At 35.2% G+C, this 20,377-nt stretch overlaps 1 protein-coding gene and 4 pseudogenes across 1 annotated transcript; 3 read left to right on the top strand and 2 right to left on the bottom strand.

Moving 5' to 3' along the window:
- Positions 1-8: 8 nt before the first annotated feature.
- On the top strand, positions 9-2,562 carry LOC120130510 (annotated as a pseudogene).
- Positions 2,563-4,845: 2,283 nt separating this feature from the next.
- LOC120130508 lies at positions 4,846-6,322 on the top strand (annotated as a pseudogene).
- Positions 6,323-6,336: 14 nt separating this feature from the next.
- Positions 6,337-8,467, bottom strand: LOC120130672 (annotated as a pseudogene).
- Positions 8,468-8,682: 215 nt separating this feature from the next.
- LOC120130507 lies at positions 8,683-10,116 on the top strand (annotated as a pseudogene).
- A 537-nt stretch (positions 10,117-10,653) lies between these two features.
- Positions 10,654-11,992, bottom strand: LOC120130504 (fasciclin-like arabinogalactan protein 2). The gene is made up of 2 exons (XM_039147737.1): positions 11,441-11,992; positions 10,654-11,356 (listed from the first exon to the last, which is right to left on the bottom strand). The coding sequence occupies exons 1-2, from the start codon at positions 11,939-11,941 to the stop codon at positions 10,709-10,711; spliced, it is 1,149 nt and encodes a 382-aa protein (XP_039003668.1). The 5' UTR covers positions 11,942-11,992; the 3' UTR covers positions 10,654-10,708.
- Between the last annotated feature and the right edge of the window lie 8,385 nt (positions 11,993-20,377).

Genomic DNA, 20,377 nt, shown 5'->3' with positions numbered 1-20,377 from the left:
AAGTTTTTGACATTTACTAATTCTCTTGTTGAAATTGACTTCGTGGTGCTTAAAACTGCTTACTTTTTTGGTTATGATCATAACATTATCGAGACTTCTACCCTTGAATAGTGCTGATCACGTGAAGTCTTAGTCTTTTATGACTAAATTGTCTTCTGGAATTTTGACCCCGAGCTGTATCATTATTGTGTGAGCAGTAGGAATTAAGCAACCCAACTGATAATTCCAGTTTTCTCACTGATTAGCTTGCTTTTACTTCATACATGTGATGAATTCTCTTGTAACAGCTAACCTTTTTTGTTATCCTTTGACAGCTATTGAAGTGCGAGGAGAAATAGCGGAGTCTATGATCATCTCTGAAGGACTTGCCCCGGTTGATATATTGTTTGTTTACAAGTTTTTAGCTCTTGTTAGTAGTAGTGTGATTGAAATGGGTTACATTTGTGATTTCTATGGGGAACAACCACCGATAGTATATTGCCGGTCCGATGCCGCCTGTTTATGCTTGTCTTGCGATCGAAATGTCCATTCTGCTAATGCACTGTCGAAACGCCATTCGAGAACATTGTTGTGTGAATGATGCAATTCGCAACCTGCTTTTGTTCAATGTGAAGAAGAAAGGGTATCCCTTTGTCAGAATTGTGATTTGATTGGTCACGGTACCTCTACCTCAAATTCGACACATAAGAGGCAAAAAGTCAATTCTTATTCTGGTTGCCCGTCATCTGCCGAACTGTCGTTTTTCTCACAACCACCTTCAGCAGTTGAATCTACCTGTGAGCAGGAATTAGGGCAAATGAGCATCACTGAGAACATAGAGAGGACTTCATGGTGCCTTATTGAAAATACCATCAGCCAGAATGATACTGGTGTTGCTGAAACTAATCATGATCACAATGTGGATAGAGAAAGAACTTGGGGTGGCTCATCAATTCCTGAATTCGGATCTGCACCAATTTCTAGATCAGCCAGATCGAACAACAGATGCATTGTTAACCAAGGTAAATGATGAATTTGTAATATGTCTTCAAAGAATTCAGATAAACTGTTTTTGATGTATTTCCAGGCCCTTGCTATCTTACTCCCATGGGGTAATACCATAATAGTAAACAACTACAATGAGCATTTGGTGAAAATGGGTTTCATGCTAATGCACTCTAAAATCTGCATTATATGCCGAAAAACACATTAGCAGTGACTGTTGAGTACTAATTGCTAACTGTTCTGTGTCTGGAAAACCAGCTTGAGGTTAAGGACTTAAGGTGTCGACTTTCCTCTGGGGAGGGACTATATGCCAATTTCTAGTCGTTGCTTTTCTTATTGCTTTCTTCTGGGAGAACTATATGTAATGATTTTATTCTTTCAGTAGACCGATGTTCAGTTCTTATTTTTATTGGTCTATTCCGATATTTCTGTTTCTTGGCCCAAAAGCAACTTAAATGTGAGGGTAATATTGTAGATAACTACTCATTTTAGTCATTACCGTATAATCACTAAGCCAGTAACCTCTTCCTCGATTATATTTTTTAATCTTGTGCCTGTTTTTGCTATGGGTTCATAAACTCGAGATGTAGATCTCTCCTATTTTACTCGCGTGAATTACTACCTGAACTCATGTCATCTATCTGTATCATTGAAGTTTTTACACTTCGTTTTTAATTGAGAGTGAAAAGGGAAGTGTGAAGATGATAGGAAACAATAAACTCAAAGTTGGCTGAGGTCGTTGAAAGTTATCAACATTTTATTTTAATATAAGAGTGATTAGAATAACCACCCATTTTTAGTAATTCTCTAGAGCTTTTGCGTTGGATGGTCCAAGATAATTTTTGGCGTGTTGGTGAAAACTTCATCGTTTAAAATTTCTGCACGTTTTACTGTTAGTAGAGACACCATGCTCCGTTTTTGAGAACTTTGGGTAATTCTTACCTTGTTAATTTGCTGTTCTCTTGCCCTCAAACAAAGTATCATGGAGTTTGTGAAGACGATCTGTATGATGACTTCAGTATGGATGAAATTGATTTGAACCTTGAAAAATATGAAGAACTCTTTGGGGCAACTCTCAATCATTCAGAAGAACTTTTTGAGAATGGTGGAATTGATAGTTTATTTGGGGCAAAGGACATGTCTGCCACCGATTCCATGTTGAGCAGTAAAACGGATTCGATTTTGTATTTTACGGCAAGGAAGGACCATCCAAGCTTATCCTTTTCTGGCCTCACCGGAGAGAGTAGCGGAGAAGATTATCAAGATTGTAGGGGGGAGAGCCCTCTTGGTGTCCTCCATCTGCTGAGGGTCCCTTCCCATCGGCTACTCGAAGTGATGCTGTCATGCGTTACAAGGAAAAGAAGAAGACACGGAAGTAATTAAGTATATGCCAATAAATGCATCAAAGCAAGGGCTGATGTGCGAAAGCGCGTGAAGGACGCTTTGTCACGCGTGAAAGGACGCTTTGTCAAAGCTGGTGATGCCTATGATTATGATCAGCTGAACCCAACTCGTAGCTGCTGAGAGTACAGCCTTTTAACCATGCTCAGAACAAGGCAAGAAAGATTTCTGGTCTGTGGGAATTAACTCCACTGCAAGTTGGAGTTTCAAGAGACTTTTGAAACTAGACCTGAGGTTCACCAAATTCTGTCTTCAGGTGCTATAAAAGTCACTAAAATCTGGGATTCTATTCGGGAGAAGAAGGCAAAGATCCCTTGGCAGAAACTGTTATATGGTCCTTGATAAACTTCCAACAAAGGACAGACTTCAACGAATGGGACTCATCAACGAAAGCATATGTGTACTCTGCAAATCTGAACAGGAAACAAGGGACCATTTATTTTTAAAATGCCCAACTGCTGTTACAATTTGGACAGCAGTCTTCTCACTTTCTGGTGTACGTTTTACTGCTTGTTCATGGGAGGTTCTTATAGCATCAGCTAGTTCTAATTGGAAGGGAAAATCATTGCTTACTAAGATCATGAAGATAGCTCTCAATGCTCTCATTTATACATTATGGGAAGAGAGAAACAAAAGGGTGTTCCAAAACCGAACAAGGTCTGCAGAAGCGATTCTTAACGCTATTAAAGATACTTTAAGCTTACAACTAAGCGGTAAGACTACTAATAGAGTCGATAGTGTTAATATTTTGCTATGCAATCATTAGGGTATAGTTGAACATTGATCTTTTTGTTTGTAGCTTGTTTTGTTTCGAACCTTGATGTATATTAAAGCAGATTCTGCTCTTGGATAATAATACCTGATTTATCAAAAAAAAAAAAGAAAAAGAAATGCAGAATGCTAGTTGGATTCAGAAAACACCATGAATAAAATTGGCCGAGCCTGGTTGTTCATCACCATAAAATATCCATGGATTACGGTGGCATCATTCGCCTTGACCACCTCTGCTGCCATATTACGTTAGACGGTTAGAGCAAGTTTACCTGTTCAAATTCTTTTGTTCTTTTAGTGTCTATATTAGATAAGTATATATATCTTCATCTGGAGGTGAAAACGACAAGACTCTCTGAGATTTAATTGCGTGCTGAGATTTTGACACATGTAATAAAAATATCATTACTTAACGGTGTTGATGAACATCGCTGGGTCCACGTACCACCCAAATGTTATTTTCTCTAGTGTTTTTAAACTGCAAAAACTAAGACACGTGGCAGTGTTCATAATAGGCACTGTCTATTTGTCACAAGAAGTAGAGAGGTCATCACACGGTATATGCCACTTGTCAGTTGTCACTGTTGTAGGTGAAAGATACGATGAATAGAAAGGTAAGCAAGTGACGGCTTTACCTAAATAGATATCATATTTTATTATTAAAAATAATAATAATAATAATTTTTTTTATAAAATTCTATTTCTTTAAAATGTTTTCTCTATCCAAACAAATGAGTATAATATATTCTAACAAATACCAAATGAATTTATTTTATCATTTTATAAAAATTTTTTTCTAATTAGGAGAGTGACCGGAAACATATAGTTTCATTCTTCAAAATACTCAATTTAAATTTTAGGAAAAATTACGTATTTAGTATATAAATTATCAGTTTATATCTGTTTTACTATTTAAACTTTTAATTTTCTTAAAACCATACTTGGTGTTTAATTTTTGTTTCGTTTTAGTATATTATCATTAAAAATTTAACGAGTGATTTGCACATGACATCTTCTTTATTGATAAATTGCATCATTCATCACTCAACCATCTTCTTACTTCTATTTTGGTCACTAAAGTTTAAATTTTTTAATTTAATTATTTGACTTTCAAATTACTCTTAGTTTATAACTCTAACTTTTAAATTTCTTTCTTTCTTTTAATTATATATTAATAAAATAATAATAAAAATATCATGTCATAGAAATTATTAATAAAATAAATTAGAGTGGTTGAAATAGAAGCAATTTGAAAGTTGAATAATTAAATTAAATTTTTTTAAAACTTTAATATTAAAATAGGAGTGAAAAAATAGTTGAATAATAAATAATATAATTTACACATAAAAATGTCCTAAAATTTTTAAGGTCAAAATACTAAAATGAAAGAAAAAAAACTAAATTGAAGAATAATATTTTTATATCTATATTTGAATATATTTAGTGCACAAATATCAAGGGATAATTAGTAATTAAAAATTCATGGAGAAGAAAACTCATGACTCAAATAATTGGGTTTTAAAAACATTTGACTTAAATTGCAAATTGTAGCTGGAAACTGTTTAGCTATAACTGGCAATTTTAGCTAGAAAAGAGAGTCAGTTCCTTGTAAAACTGCTAAAGAAAGTTTCTCTAAGCTTACGGACATCAAACACTAAACTGGAGTAATGAGATTTATGATATAAAGTAACTACAGTTTGCTTTCAGAGTTGGGGTGGTTGCTGTATATAAGTAGAGATCGGCACAGCCTGCCAGCTGCAGCAGCCATAGCCAGGCTTCAAAAAGCTTCATTTCTGGTAAACCCAAATCTCCTTTCTTCATGTTTCATTGATCCCATGAAAAGAAATCATGTTTAGTTCTTTGTTCTTGGTGTCTTTTTTAAAACAACTCAAATCTTGCACCTCTTTAAAGCTTGCTCTTATGGATTTGGATTGTTAAGGAAAAGTTGGGGTTATACTTTATATTCTTTCTTTGTATTGTAGATGAAATGTTAAATCTCAAATTGCTTTGTTTATTTAATGGTTTCCAAATTGGAAAGTTGATATCTTTTTTACTTTCCTTTTTTTGACCATATTTATTGCATCAAGCAAGGGTTTGAGCATGGCTATATCTTGATAATGAAAAAAGCTGAAGAAAAACCAGATTTCTTTGGTTTTTTCTCCCTGAATTGTTTCATTAACATCATTCCCCCAATTGAATTCTGGTTTTGTTGCAGCTTACCTGGGTAATTTTCAATATCATTTATAGTGATCATCCTTCTCTTTTGTCTTTGGTGTTTTACTGTTTGCTTATTGGGCATTCATCTGTTTTTCTTCAAGTTTCTGTGCATGTGGATGATCTGCTTTTGCTCTGTTATATGATCATTTGTTGAATTGCAGATCTCTTTTTCGATTTTGGAATCCCGAACTTGATACAAAAAATGGGACTCTCAAATCTTCCATCTCCATCAGAAGGAATGCTATGTGTAATCTTGGTAAATGCAGCTTTGTCCATGTCTATAATTAAAGGCATACTTCGGTCCATCCTTCGAATTATCGGTATCCATCTATTGTCGTTGTCAACATCCCTGGATTCAATGACATCATCCCTGGATTCTACGCCATCATTTGATTATGTCGAAAGTCCTGGGGAACCATCTTCATATCGCAAGGCATCAAAAATTTACATCGAGGAGTTCCGGAGTAAGACCCCGACTGTTTGGTTCGACGCGTTAAGCAGCAGCGAGCGACCTGAGTACGACTGCCCTGTCTGCCGGTGTGAGTTCGAGTCTGAATCAGAGATTAACCTCTTGTCCTGCGGCCATACATTTCACAAGGAGTGCGTGGAAAAGTGGGTATCTGAGGGGTACCTGCCCTCTTTGCCGGACTCCTATGGTGGCCGATGAAGAGTTTGCCAACTACTGGTGAGAAGATTACAAGGGTTATGAGTTTGAGAAAAGTCTCCATTGTACAGCCTCTTTACTTCAAGTACAGGTATATATATAGTTTAACGTTGTCAACATGGGGCTTAGTGTTCGGTTACCCGCAAGTTTGCCTCGATGTGGTGATGTGTTGTGCAATTTTCAGGGTTTCTGGTGTTATATGCAAGCTCATTTTCTTCTTAAGCTTCGGCCTTGGATGTAGTATTTTTCATGAGTTCATTAATGTAAATATACACGTATGATAAATGAGGGTGATTTTATATGTACACAAAGGTCAAGATGTACAACAAAGCCTAGTGAAACCTAATCCATCACATTTTACTCTATTGACTGGTATAGAATGGACACAAATGGTTCATGCAGAAGGGACTTCAGCAGGTACTGGTCATTTTGAGTTCCATGCTTCTTTGAACCATTTCGTCGAGTAATCTCTTGGCGGTGTCCGAAACTTAATCGGTTCGGTTTACATGAGTGGCTGCAGCATTAGAAACTTTATCGGTTCCGTTTACGCGAATTGCGATATCATACACAATTCTCCCCAGAACTGAGGGAGCCAATTTCTTTTCTTGAGGAGTATCTCTGAGTAAATCCAACAGAGTGCGGGCTCTTTCTCGAGCTATGTTAGTGCCTTCTACTGTGAGTCTAAGAAGCCCTGGAATTGCACCTTCTTCAAGAATGTGTTCCCTTTACCTTTTCTTCGGCAGCTTTCGCACAGAGAAAGTAAAGCTCCAACGGCATGCTGTGTGCTGAGGAGTGAGCCATCTTCAACTGTCTCTATCAAGGTTAAAATCCCGGTGATCGCGACTCGCCCTTCTTCGGATTTCGAGCAGGGCTGTAGCTTTTTCAGCAAACTTGGAGTATTTCTTGCATTCTTTGAGGAGGTTGATAAGTGGGGAAACTGCTTTAGTATCAATAACTGGAACTGAATTCTCATTGCAGGTTGATAAGTTGTGTAACGCGGTGATGGCGTCGACTTTTCCTTGAACACTTCCGGAGCTAAGGATTTGAACCAGAAAGGATGCAGCTCCGGAGGATGCAATGACTGATTTATTAGGTGCAGCGGCTGAGAGCGTATGACGAGGACTTCCGTTTCTCTCTCTGCTGGAATTAATGCAATATGTATTTGTTGTAGAAATGAAAATTTTCAAACATGTGGATGCTGAATAATTTTGCAGAGGCAGGGAGCTAAAATATATGGAAGTTGCTTGTTCTTTATACTAATAAATTATTTCTTTAATGTCAATTTTTTTGTACTTTCTGTTCCAGAATTTTATCTTGACTAATTCGGATCGATCTATATCGCACATTTGATTTTAATGAGTGAATCTTTTGGTATAAATTTTCTACATACATAAATATTCAAACTCGAGACTTACTTAAGTAATATCAAACTATTTACCACTTGAACCGATAATTTATTTTAAGGTGATAAATTCTTACTTTCATTTGTATTATAAATATAAGATAAATTACACATCCAGTACATAAACTATCAAGTTTGGTTTATTTTAGTACTTAAACTTTCAAGTTTTTAAAACTATTATTATTATTTTTTAAATTAACATTATTATTTAAAAAAATGAGAGTTTAAGTACTAAAATAGACCAAAATTGATAGTCTAGGTACTAAGCACGTTAAGTTTTTAAGGTTGAGTATTAAAATGAAACAAAAACTAAACGTTAGATATGATTTTGAAAAAATTAAAAGTTTAGATACTAGAACCGATAATTTAGTTACTTAATGCGTAGTTTATCCTAAATATAATTATATATTTAAAAAAACTTGAATTTTAAAAGTCAATAGAATAATGAACAAAACTTATAAATGTCTGATTGAATTTACATGGCGTAGTAGTCGTGCAATCTAGCCTTGCTACGAAACTTACCATAAATTTTGTTTAAAACTCTATCAAAATCAATTTCTGCAAATTCATGAAAGGAAAAAAAGTAAAATAAAAAGACTGCGGGGCATCCCTATAAACAGTAGCGCATCCAGAAAAATTATTTAGGATGGGCACGTAAATATTACCAACATAAATTTTTTAAATAGGATACTTATAAATAAAATTTCAGATGAATAATGTCCATAAAATAAATAATTAATCGAAGAAAATTTCAGTAAAATAAGTAACTGATTCAGATTTCAGGGTGAATATATGCCCACCCTCACTAAGCTGTGACTCTGCCGCCGCCGATAAAATCAAATCGGATCAAAATTCATCGGATTTAAATGTTTTGACCCTTGCTACTTCACCTATCGTTTTTTCTGTTTTTATTTATCTAATTCTTTTATTTTAAAAAAAATATTTTAAATTAGTCATTTTAAAGGCTCTTTTTCTTCTTTGAACCTTCTGCAATCTTTCTCGACGTATTTCTCTGTTGCCAAATCCATTATTATGATCGATCCGCGTTAACTCCAATGTTGTTTTGCTTTATTGCTTGGTGGTTTCCTGTCTCCAGAAAGTCCATCTTAACCCCAAACCGTAACCAAAGAGAAAGCTTGGAACACTATAAATATACCTACTTGTGCAAATCATTTCATTTCCTGTGTACAAGGCTCCTGTCCTAGACTACTTTATCCTCATTGGTTTCTTTCAAGAAACAAACATGTCGACTTCAGCAAGTGCATTAGCTATTGAAAACAGGATGGTTCCTGAGAATGAAGTTCAACAGGTCGAATTACTTAATGGGGTCGAGGATTCATATGGTGGGACCATTATAAACATGGAGAAACCTATGGAATCCGAGGCATTCGCCTTTTCACTTAGAGCTTCAATATCGCAATGAAAGCTACAGGTCAGTGATTCCATCTATCTGCCTTTTTGTTCTTAATAGCTTTGCTGCAGAATTCATGGGATTTTGAATTGGTAAACCGCAAACAGATTTTGCAGGGAAAGAGAGCTGTCTGGATTCAATTGCGTATCCAACTTGTTAATCTGGTTGAACCCTCGGTTAAGGTAAATGCATCGAAATTTGGATATTTTCAAGACTTCTGCTTTGAGTATTTTCAATGTAGTGAATTTGGTTAATTTCCCAGGAAGGGTTTAGGTACCACCACGCAGAACCAGATTATCTGATGCTTGTGAGTTGGATCAGTGATTCTACAAATACGATTCCTGAAAATGCTTCACACCGTGTGGGGATTGGTCCTTTTGTCGTCAATGACAAAAGAGAGGTAACCTTTTCAGTTTCTTTCTACGGAGCTATTTGAATTTGCTAATCATTCTGATTTTTTCCAATAGGTGCTTGTAGTGCAAGAGAATAATGGCAAGTTCAAAGGCAAAGGTGCCTGGAAATTCCCTACTGGAGTTGTTAACGAGGTGAGTTAACTATGAACATTGTTTTTTTTTTACATTTTATCTTTTTGGATTGAACTGAAAGTTTCTGTGCACAGGGTGAAGAAATTTGCATGGCAGCAATCAGTTAAGTTAAAGAAGAAACAGGGGCAAATCAGAAAGATTAATAATTCTTCTTGCTAACATGAATCTGACCAAGCTGTTTCTTCTTTCTTCAGATCGACAGCGAATTCGTGGAGATTCTAGCGTTTAGGTATATCCATTGTCCACTAATTGTGTTACATGAACGTAGTTCTTGAGGTGATTTACATATCGAGTATTGACCTTCCCCTAATGCAGGCAAAGCCACAGGTCGTTCTTCACGAAATCGGATTTTTTTTTTTGTTTGCATGTTGCGTCCACTCAGCCTCGACATCCAGAAGCAAGATACGGAGATTGAAGCAGCCAAGGTATATTCTAGCTTTATCTTCCTTTTGTTTAACCATCTTGGATTATATTTCCTATTGTTTTATCTTCCTGCTTTTTTTTTGCAGTGGATGGCATTCAAGGAGTATGCAGCCCAAGCTTTTGTCCAGAAACATGATGCCTTTAGTAGTGTTGCCGACATATGCTTAACAAAGTTGGAGAAGAAGTACATCGGATTTTCACCGATTCCGAGAACCACGGCTTATGGGAAAACTAGTTACTTGTACTTCAATACCGGAGATCAGAACAAGTTGTAAGCAACACTGCAGCACTGCAGCAATGATATGGTCACTGATAATGAATAAAAGTCTAGATGTTTTCAAGCGCCTTATGTTCATACAAACCAACACAATGCAAAATTTTTAACAAACTGCCAAAGAATAGAAACAAAACATCGTTTTCTGAAACAAACGGAAGTTATTGTGTGTTGTTTCTACTGATACTCCTCACAAACAAGACATTGTTTTTAATTCAGCAAGTTGCAATGCTTTCATGTTCATACAACATGTCACGGTTAGTTGTCTATATATATAAAAAAAAAACTTCGAAAAAGAGAGTATCAGAACATGGGGAAAACAAATTTACAGCATACATCTAAATAAGGCAGAAGAAAGAATATTGCATTTACTGCACAAACAAGCTATCCTATACGGACAAATAAAGAGAAACAGGAATCAATAAAGAAAAAGAAGAAAGAAAACGACCCATGCAAGTGGGACTCAGCACTTAATGCTCCTTAGCTCACAAACCACGGAAGAAATGAAAAAGAAAACAAAAAAAGAAATTAAATTTTCTATCAATCTGATAAACATTTCTATATCAATAATGTATTCACATTAATAATACACCAATGGACAAGCTTAGCAACACCATCACCAATCTCCCCCACCATCCAATCCTGCAACCCCATTTTCGTTATCTGCCGTCTGATCATCGGCTGGATCACTCTCCGCTGGTGCATCAGATTCCGGTGCATCGGCTGCGACCTTGTGCTTGGATTTCGATGGCTTTGGTGACTCGGCCGCTTCTTCCACTGGCTTGAACAACTCTCTGGGCAACAATACCTTACTAATTTTGTAAACAATCAATGGCTCCTCATCTTTCAAAGTCCCTGTAATCTTTGCAGTCATAACTTTAGTCTCCAATGTCACCTCCTCGCCGTCATTTTGAATGGTGAAATCGTACTTGTTCGCTCCATCGGTCGCCAGTGTGTTCATGATCCCATTGTTGGATTTCAGCATTTGCATGGACTGGTACACGGGAATCCCGTGGTACAACAGCAGGGAAACTTTCTTGGATGCTGTCATGTTCTTGTATTTAGGCATGAAACCGTTGATGACAGGGTCGGTAGGGCAAAACACTGTTAAACCTCCATCGACGTTTTGGTTGAACGTCGCATCGGCTCCTGAAGATATCAGTAAATCTGCAAACGCTTTGCATCCTTGCTTTGACATTATCGCTGTTAGATTAAGCTGGCTTGGCTCTGCGGTTGGTGCTTCAGCTTCGGCTGAATTCAAAGGCTGAATCAAAAACAAAAGAATTAGCTAATCATCAATTGAGAAAACTATGTAATACTGTATAATATATACGGTCGGTATATATACCTGACTGATCTGTAGGACAGAGATGTTGTAAGGAAGCTCTGCTACGGATTTAACGTAAACAGCATCGAGTTTTCCATCGTTGTTTTCGGCTCCGAAGCCGACTTTTCCGCCTTTGAGATCGGTGATGTTGATGTAGCCGGAGGAACCAGGAGCAGCACCGGTAGCCTGGAACATGGTGGAGGTCAAAGCAGTTCCATCGGTAATCTGGTGAAGCTTCTTGGAACCGAAGTAGTCGACGAGGACATGGAGAGAGAGGACATTCTTGAGGGTGTAGAGGGAGAGTTGTTTAGACAAGAGAGATGACATGGCGGCATTGTTGAGTGCCAGAACAGTTATGGTTTCGCGTCGGTTGATCTCGGCGGCCAAGTGAGTGACAGTTAGGTAGTGGTTGAAGGTGGAGAACTCGGGGTGTTTGGCGAGGATGCGCGTGATGTTGTGAGCATTTGAGGTGGTGGAGAGAAGGAGGAGGAAGAGGACGAGGGCGGTGGTTGCCGGTGCCATGGTGGGTTGGATCTGGGGAAGATGTGATCGTGTCTGTGTTGTTTAAGAAGAGTGAGGTGTGGAGATTTTTGTAGTACCCATTGCAGGCTTATCACTGCCAACTAACTAATAGCTGGAACTGGTCCCACATGTACAAGTTGGCCCCTTATCCTCATTTCAACGACTCTCATTCTATTCCGTTTTTCGCATAACCCCGTTGGTCAGTCTAAAATGAACATCGGTTAATATCTCCCGTAATGTATAGTATCTAATCATGCATGGCATGGGCCTCAGGTCACTTTTGAACAGTATTTTCTCCTTTAATTTTGCTAAAGGTTGGAGATTAATGAGTGGGTTAAGCTGTGGGAGCCACACGTGTCGGAAGGCACGTGCTACGCTGTTTTGCCACGTTGGCACGCACGCTAAAACATAGCTCCACCGACACTTCTCCCCGGTTTGGTTATTGCTTTCAGCTTCATTATCTGCCTCTTTCTGTTTCATTTTATTTCAGCATTTCATTAAGTTAGATCCTCTCCTGATTCCGAGGTTTACTTCTTTGGACAATCAGTAGTAATTCATGAAGTTTTTTTTGGGGACTAATTTAAATTAGAGGATTTTATTATTATATTTTTTTGTTAAAATTAAATTGTTTATTGATGCTTCTTTCATTCAATAATTTTTATAAATAAAAAAATTCACTGTGATTTAACATGAAATCTTAAAGTCGATTCTATTTAGACAACAAGTCGAACTCACATATGCATCCTAAGTTAGATTCTACATTAAACATATGCAACAAATTTTGCATAGATGATAAAAGTTGTGCTATTATTTGATGAAATTGAATATATATATATATATAATCACAGATCTAAAAATTAAAAAATATGGGTTCAAAAATTTTAATATTCTATTATAAAAAAATTGTGTTTGTAAATTTTTTTATTTTTTCTATTCTTATTAACAAATTAAACTAACTTTAACATTTTTCTCAAAATAATATGTGTGATCCCGCTTCTCTCCACAAAGTGGTAGTGCTAAAGACATAAACAATCATAGATAAATGTGAGATACAATCCTTCCTAATGGGATAATAGAATTTATACTATTATTTAATATTCTACTACTCTTTTTTTCTTAATTGAATAAATAATTGGAAAATAAAACATCAAGTACAAAAATGAGTAATAACTCCCGGTAGAGACTGATGCGATTCAATTCAACATTTTGTTCGTTCGGGTTTGATTGTGTCATAGTTCTATAATTAATTCGAATTAGGTTTATCGTTTGATGAACTGCATTGTTGATATTGACCCCAAAAAAGAAACGGTATGTACAACTAGTCCGTGATCAACCAACCACCGCACTGTAAAAATTGGATAGGTTCGATCTATGGTCATTGGGTCTTCCTAAAAAAATCTACTAAATTCATCGAGTTGTTCTAAAGAATCAAAACGGCAGTGACTCTTTCAGAAAACCAAAACCAAGTCAATTAACCCGGATAAATTATTTTGGTTTCTTAAACAAAGTTTGGTCAGTTGGATTGTATTTCAAAATTCAACCAGTTTGTTCAGTTCAATTATTGTTTATTTTATTAATTATTATTTCATTATTGTAATAATTAATAATAAATTTAGTATATTAAAATAATATTGATAAAATTTTGAAATTTTAAAACTCAATTGAGTTTTTTATAGACAATATTAATTCTTTTGAACGAGTATGGGGACTAAAATATACTATAAATCTAAATGAACAAATTATGATTTTCTACCAACTTTTTTAAATATGTTCTTTCGAAACATGTTTCAGGCCAACAATGAATTTCTCATTCATCTTAAAATATAAGATGCAAAATGGTCCATCTATCATTCCGTTGTTTCATCACGGTTATTGCTTTATTAAGTTTTAGCTTAATATAAAAATAAGTGCGTAAATCTTGTCTCGAAAAATATTTTAATATTTAAAATATCGTTAAAAATAGGTGTTAAAAATTTATTCCGATACACTTTTAATTGTCTAGCTCTAATTACCATTAAAAAATCAGTATCCAATTAAAACGCGGCACGTGTTGGTTTTTCTATTTTTTTATAATTTCTTTAAATTCAAATATAAAATAATGAAAAGAATTTTAAAAAAATTCCTTCTGTTCCACCCCACCCTGCGTCGCCTTCTCTCCCCCACCCCATCGCAGAAGCCCTTCTCCCCCTCTTCCCAAACCCTTCATCCCGTTGATTGCTCCCAAAAAATAGGGATGCAATTGCCACCAGAAAATTAAGATGGAATTTCACGAGGAATTGCGACACTTTTGCATCAAATCTATCCCACCCTTCATTTATAAATTACACATTTTATAAATTAGGAATTAGGGTTTATGATTAGGGATTCGAAAATCCTAAAATAAAATGTTTCATTTACAACGTTTTTTGTCGATCGGTTACAAAAATATGGGGGTTTGATCATTGGTGATCGGTCGGTTACACGTTGTTGGGTGTTCTACTGATTGACGACGTTGGTGGCGGATGGCGATGATAAAAGGATTAAAATTAAAATTTTAAAAGTTTTGGGTTCTTTTTAATATTTGAAAAAAATTAGTTTTTTAATTATATTTTTTTTATTTTAAAAAAAATTCTTAAAAATACCCGAACATGATACGTATCATTAACAAAGATTTTTAAAGACGGTTAACGTCCAAACACCCAAAAGTATAACGGAAAAATGTTAAACACCTATTTTTAGTGAATTTTTTTTAAAAAAATTTTATATTAATAATTAAAATTTTCCCCATTCTACTCTTGCTATATTTTTCATTTTTCAAGCATCTAATAATAATTTTTCAGCAAATGCTCAGACACCCACAGATTGATAGTTGCATTAAAATATTCAAAATTAATAATAAAAACATATATCTGCAAAAAAATATTAATATGGCCAACTTATCAAAAACGAACTCTGTTACATAAATCATAGAATGGTTTATAATAATATTACTTTCGATTATTTTTTAATTAATACGATGTGAATACAAAACAATATATATTTAAAGATATTTTTAATTATTGAATATTTATTTTTTTATATTCATGATACTTAAACTCGAAACTTTAAAGAATAACAATAATTTTTTTATCACTGAGATATTTTCATTAATGCATTACATTTGAATACTTTAATTAGCATTAACAGAAAATGAAAAAGGATGATGCTGTTGTAGGGAGGGTATCCAAAGTTTAGAATGATTTTACTGCCACATGGTTACATTAACATATTTAAAACTAATACTGAAAACATATATGTACAAAAAAAATATTAATATGACCAACTTATAAAAAATGAACTCTGCTACATAAATAATAGAATGGTTTAGAATAATACTTTTGATTATTTTTTTATTAATACAAGATAAGTTCAAAATAATATTTGTTTAAATATCGTTTTCAACTATTTAACATTAAATGCTTACACTCGTGATATTCCTGCTTGAATCTAAAACCTCAAGAAATAACAATATTCTTTTAACATTTATATCGTTTGATGCTTGCATTACATTTGATTACTTTAATTAGCATTAAGAGAAAATGAAAAGAATGATGCAGTAGCAAGGAGGGTAACCAAAGTTTAGAATAATATTACTGCCACATGAAATGGTAGCGTAAAATATTGCAGCGATATTAGATTTCAAAACTCGTAAAAAAAAGTTACACCAAATCCAGATGGATCAAAAATGAAAAAAAGTTGGAACATTTGGAGATAGAAATGTAAAATATTATAATCTTAATTAAGCTTCATTCTCAAACCTTGAAAGGTTGAACCCTTGATGGATCCCATGGATATGTCGATCTCTATCAGGTTTTCCTCTTCATGCATGTCGTTCAACTCTGCTAGAAGCTCCATTAAGCTCCGTTGCTGGAAAATGGATTCCGGCATGAAGTCCGGCAATTTCCGCTGTATAGTACTGTAATTATTTGGCTGATCATCTTCTTTGTGCTTAACGTAATGTCCCCCAGGAAGTGAGATTTCAATGAGACTATCCTCGTCGGATATCGATCCTTCTTCCGACCAATCCGGCGTTCTATCCATGTTGTCCAGAAACGGCCACTCCACTTCGGAATCTTCGGTGGTTGATAACTGATAATCAAAAAATTCGTTTTCCGACAAGATATCTGGTGATTTGACTATGTAGTCATGTATCTAATTATCATGGGAACCGCTTTCCTTACTAATTTCGGCAAAACTTTCGAGATAATGTTCTGAAAGAAATTAATTCACGAGCTAATGCACTCCCAAGATTAATTACTCAAATAGGGTGAAATCTACAGTGTTGGCCGTAGGTCGCCATGCACTCCGGGCGACCTACCCTTGCTCAAACAGAGAGAATGAACGTGAGAATGAACGTGTTGCATGGCACATGCACATCCCAACACATAGGTCGCCATGCCCTACGGGCGACCTTGTAGGTCGCCGTGCACTCCGAGCGACCTACCCTCGCTCGGCTTCCCTCGGATTCCCTCGCATAGCTCGCTCAGTTGCCCTCGGATGCCCTCGCATAGCTCGTTCGGATGGCATCGGTCGGATGGCCTCGGATGCTCTCGGATGGCCTCGGTCGGATGGCCTCGGATGCCCAACGTGTTGGGACGTGCATGGCACATGCAATCTCTTGTAGCTCGCCGGGAAGACATGGCGACCTAGTAGGTCGCCCGGAAGGCATGGCGACCTACGGCCAACACTATGGATTTCACCTTATTTGAGCAATTAATCTTGGGAGTGCTTTTTCTCGTGAATTAATTTTTTCCAGAACATTATCTTGAAAGTTTTGCCTACTAATTTCAGTTTCAGGCTGTTGTCTTGATGCCGAAGTATCTTCCATTTGTGGCGAGCTTTGCTCCACAGATTCATGAATATTATCTTCTTCGACTGATTTCACCGCCAACTTCGGTTTGTTCTTGGATAATAGGAAAAGAACAGTTGAGAAGATCAAGACCGTGGATGTGAAGAAGATTGATAAGAACCCAAAGATCGAAAAACAAGCAAATGTTTTATATTCATTACCTAATAGATTAGTAAGATTTTTTTATATTTTATTTTTAAAAAATTTAAATCTAATCATAAACCTACTAGAGGGACGATAAAGAGAGACTTTAGAGAAAAAAAAGATGAATGCTTCTAGTATGTCTAGAATTCATTATCTAAGTACATATAAGTGAACAAAACCAAACAATTTGACCAACTGACTAAATGTTGATTTTATTGTATCTAATTTACAACATATATTAAAATGGCGTACGCTAACAATTTTCTCTGGATGCACATTAGAAGGTATGATGGAGCTTGAGATTTTTCGTTGCTATTTCGGCGGGTTTCGATCGGTTTTCTTTGCTGGTTTTGGTGCTTGAATTTGTTTTCTCATGAGTGGCTCTTCTAAGTTTGATTGAAGGTTTTTGTTTGCTGGAACGATTGAGTAGAATTTAGAGTTTTTTTCCGATTGTTTGTGAAGGAGTTTCGGTTGTTCAACCTCTTTTTAAAGTCTTGGAGCATGGAATTTCATAATGAAAATTTTCTTTGGCCGGTCAATTTATTGGGTCGATGCCTAATTTCAATTCTCTACGGCGAATTGTCAAGCAGTCGTGGGGGAAGACAACTCCGATTCAGGTTAGTCTTGTTGGATCAATTTATATTTATTTTCTTTAAGTTTTGTGGCTACTCGAGATTGAGTTTTGGAAAATAAACCATGGCATGTTCAAAATAAGCCACTAATCCTTAAGAAGTAGGAACCAAATTTGAGAAAATTGGACTTCAATTTTTCAAAAATACATGTTTGGTTACATTTGTATAATACACCTTTAGAGCTTTATTCGAGGATGAAATTGAGTTACATTACTAGTGCTATTGGAACTCCCCTTTATATGGACTCTGTTATTGCCTCTAAGAAAATCTTAGTATACTAAGATTTGTATAGAGGTTGGTGTGGGAGATAGAATACCTAAGTATGTAGATGTCATATTGGGAGAGGGGTTAGTTGTTTCCATTTCTATTGTGATTTCTTAGATGCCTCGCTATTGTAGTTTGTGTCAAGTTTTTAGACATAATGAAAAAGTTTGTTTTGCAAGGCCTAAGTTTGTTATAAGTGTCTCTCAGATCTAGAAAGTGAAATTTGTTGTTGAAAATGAGGGAACTTTTGCTGTGAATGAGGGTGTTGCTTCTGCTTTGAAGGATTCTGAATCTAAGGACAATGTTGAGGTCTCTTGGGTTCAAGAGCAAGTTGATGTTTTTTTGGAAAGTATTGTTGTGAAAGGTGATAAGTTATGTAAGGATGGGGATGTATGTGTTTAAAGAGATGACAAGCAATAAGTTGTTGATGGGGATAAAGTTCAATTCGATAGTAACCAACATGATTTCCCTTCTTTGTAGGCTTATTTGTCCTAGAAGAAAAAGCCTGAAGAAAAAGCCTAAAGGTAAAGCTAAGGATAAGAAACTGATTGGGTGATCTTTAAATCGGTTTGAGATTCTTGATAATGTTGGGAACATAAAGAGAAACATGAAGATTCATGTTGCATCTTTGGGGGTTACAACACTTTTTAATGACATGAAGACGAAGAAGAAAGATCACATTAATAAGGTTGTTGCAGTTGATTTTGTCACTAGAGGTGTAGGAAGTAATGTGCCATGTTTATCTCAATGATAGTATACTTTTAGAATATTAGAGGGTTTAATAACCCTTTTAAGCAAGTAAATGTGATATTTAGGTTGGATAAGTGACAAGTGGATGTTGTATGTTTGATGGAGACTAGAATCTAGAGTATCAATGTAAGTGGTCTCTAAGTTTTCTGAAGATTGGTTATGTTGTTATAATCATTTTACTGCTGATAATGGTAAATTGTGGAACTTTGGAAGAAACACTTAAATTTTATGGTGTTGTCATGAGTGTTTTATTTTGTTGTTAATTACTTAGTGTTATCTCCTTGATATTACTAATTTAGGTTGTTTATGTTCAATTTTGTGCAGGACTCTATTTTCTAGAAAACAATATTTAAATGGTGAATTCTGTAGATTTTTTATTTTCTGGAATCAAGGTTGGACACTTGGTCATGACGATGTCGACGTGGTAGAATATGCAGTCTAGTCGGTATCAATTTCTAGAAGACGATACATTCAGCGGAATCAAGGAGAAAGACTGAATGGACGAATTTTTCTTTTAAGATTTAAGAATTTTATTTAAATTTAAATGTTTGAAAACTATCTTTTTATTATTTAGGAACTATCTACTTATTAACTATGTTTCTAGTTTGCAATTAATTAAGATTTAAGTATTTGAATGTGCTTAGGTTTATCTTTAGGTGTTTTATTTCCTTTAGGTATTTTATTTTTTTTAGGTTATCTCAAGCTAAAAATACTCATTAAGGTGAAGCTTGACAAATGTTCTGCTTTTGGATTTAATTAGCTTTGGGATTTTTACAAAGATTATTTTTATTTTCATTTTTTATTTTTTTCCGTCTTTTATATGCTAAGTTTAAGTATTTGAATGTGCTTAGGTTTATTTAGGTGTTTTATTTCCTTTAGGTATTTTATTTTTTTTAGGTTATCTCAAGCTAAAAATACTCATTAAGGTGAAGCTTGACAAATGTTCTGCTTTTGGATTTAATTAGCTTTGGGATTTTTACAAAGATTATTTTTATTTTTCATCTTTTTTATTTTTTTCCGTCTTTTATATGCTAAGCATGATTTCTATCATGCTTAACTAAACTTCCATTTAGCCGATAACTGAGCGACGACTCAATCCGTTTTGTGAGAATTGAAAAAGCATTTCACACCTTCATAATTCTTTCTTGATTTTTGACAATCTAGGATTGACAATCGATTTTTCCTTTAAACATCTCAACATTTCAATCCAAAGAGCACAAATTGGTTTGATCGACATTTTGATCTACCGTTGGGGAGAAGAGTTGGCTTGTAGCAAATTCAACTCCCTTAGAACACACTTAGCGGTGATCCGCTAAGGGAAATCAAGATCGGGTTTAATTCTCATCGAGATACCATAATCCTAGCACAGACTTTTCCAACACTAAAGATAACATTAACATTAGCTTCAATAGCCGTGGTTAATCCAAACAAGGGCTAAATTCTAAGGGTTGACTTTGGAAGATTAGTTCACCAAAGAGAAAATTAAGTTACAAAGGTTGAGCCTTATAGAATGTAACCGACAAGTATCCTAGGTAAAATCTATTTTAGTGATCGAGACGAACTGAGGCGAAGCGAAGCTGGAGGCTATCTCTTATTATAATTACTTTCAATTATTAATTTATTTTCTTTATTGCTTTATTATTTTTACTTTATTCAATTTATATTAAACCCTCTTTTATTTTTCTCTTACAGATTTCTTGGTTAAAGATCAATTCAAACTGACATTGGAAATTTCTAAGTCCCTATTGATCGACCCTTTCTTCTCTATATTGCATCTAT

This window comes from Hibiscus syriacus, unplaced genomic scaffold (genome assembly GCF_006381635.1).
Source record: "Hibiscus syriacus cultivar Baekdansim isolate YM2019G1 unplaced genomic scaffold, ASM638163v2 tig00110548_pilon, whole genome shotgun sequence".
Taxonomy (NCBI): domain Eukaryota; kingdom Viridiplantae; phylum Streptophyta; class Magnoliopsida; order Malvales; family Malvaceae; genus Hibiscus; species Hibiscus syriacus.
Note: the sequence above shows the minus strand (reverse complement) of the source record. Positions and strands in the feature narration are given on the sequence as shown.